Here is a 787-nt window from a genome sequence, read left to right on the forward strand (position 1 = left end):
TAATAAAAAACATCTTTTGCAGGTTTTTCTGTTAACATTTACTGATTACTACCCACATCTACAAGACAGCAAATTACAGTACCTAGAAGAAGGAAAGATTTGCATGACAATGAAATATTAAAGACTGAACTCATTTCTTACAACTATAACTTACCTAATGGTTTCTCTTCATCATCACAGTCCAGTTCTGTTTTCAATTCACTGCCTTCCTGCTTTAAGCTAAACTCGGATCCAAAACTACTTGATTCATAGTTCCGAACACTAGACACATCACTGCTGCAACTGTCCAGACCTTCTGCTGCTGGATCAGACTTAATGACAGATTCTACAAACAAAAATTTACAGTTAGATAGCATCACAAATATTTGCAAACACACACTTCTGCAAAGACTGGAGAGAATTTAGGCTTCCAAGTAAGAAATCTAACTGGTGAGACAATAATAGAAACAAAAATATTATAAGGTTAAAACAGGATTTAAAAAAAAAATCAAATATGAAAATAAAGAAATATTTTGCATACCAAAGGTTGTTGTATCATTTGGATGGTCAGCAAGGAGAGACTCAGCATCCTCATCAATTGGAGAATGATCAAACATCCCATCTTCAAACTGAAGTCTTTTAGCAACAACTTGCTGAAGAAGAGATGATCCTACATTTGTTTCATCAATGTCTGCATTATCCTCAGTTTCTGAAAAAAATATTTCAGTAAATCTGGGTTACTTCATATCACAAAGGTTACCATTTCAGTCCTTTTTAACCTATCAGATCCAATGATGTGACCATCTTA

At 33.9% G+C, this 787-nt stretch overlaps 1 protein-coding gene across 1 annotated transcript in view; it reads right to left on the reverse strand.

Annotated features, from left to right (window-relative positions):
- The window catches only part of LOC119588765 (ubiquitin carboxyl-terminal hydrolase BAP1-like), a gene marked incomplete at its 5' end in the record, with an annotated part of 10,598 nt that overhangs the window by 1,220 nt on the left and 8,591 nt on the right, over positions 1-787 (reverse strand). Inside the window, 2 exon segments of the mRNA XM_037937405.1 lie at positions 155-325; positions 521-688. Of these exon segments, the coding sequence (XP_037793333.1) occupies positions 155-325; positions 521-688 (339 nt within the window).

The sequence above is a fragment of the Penaeus monodon genome, chromosome 24 (assembly GCF_015228065.2).
Source record: "Penaeus monodon isolate SGIC_2016 chromosome 24, NSTDA_Pmon_1, whole genome shotgun sequence".
Classification (NCBI taxonomy): Eukaryota; Metazoa; Arthropoda; class Malacostraca; order Decapoda; family Penaeidae; genus Penaeus; species Penaeus monodon.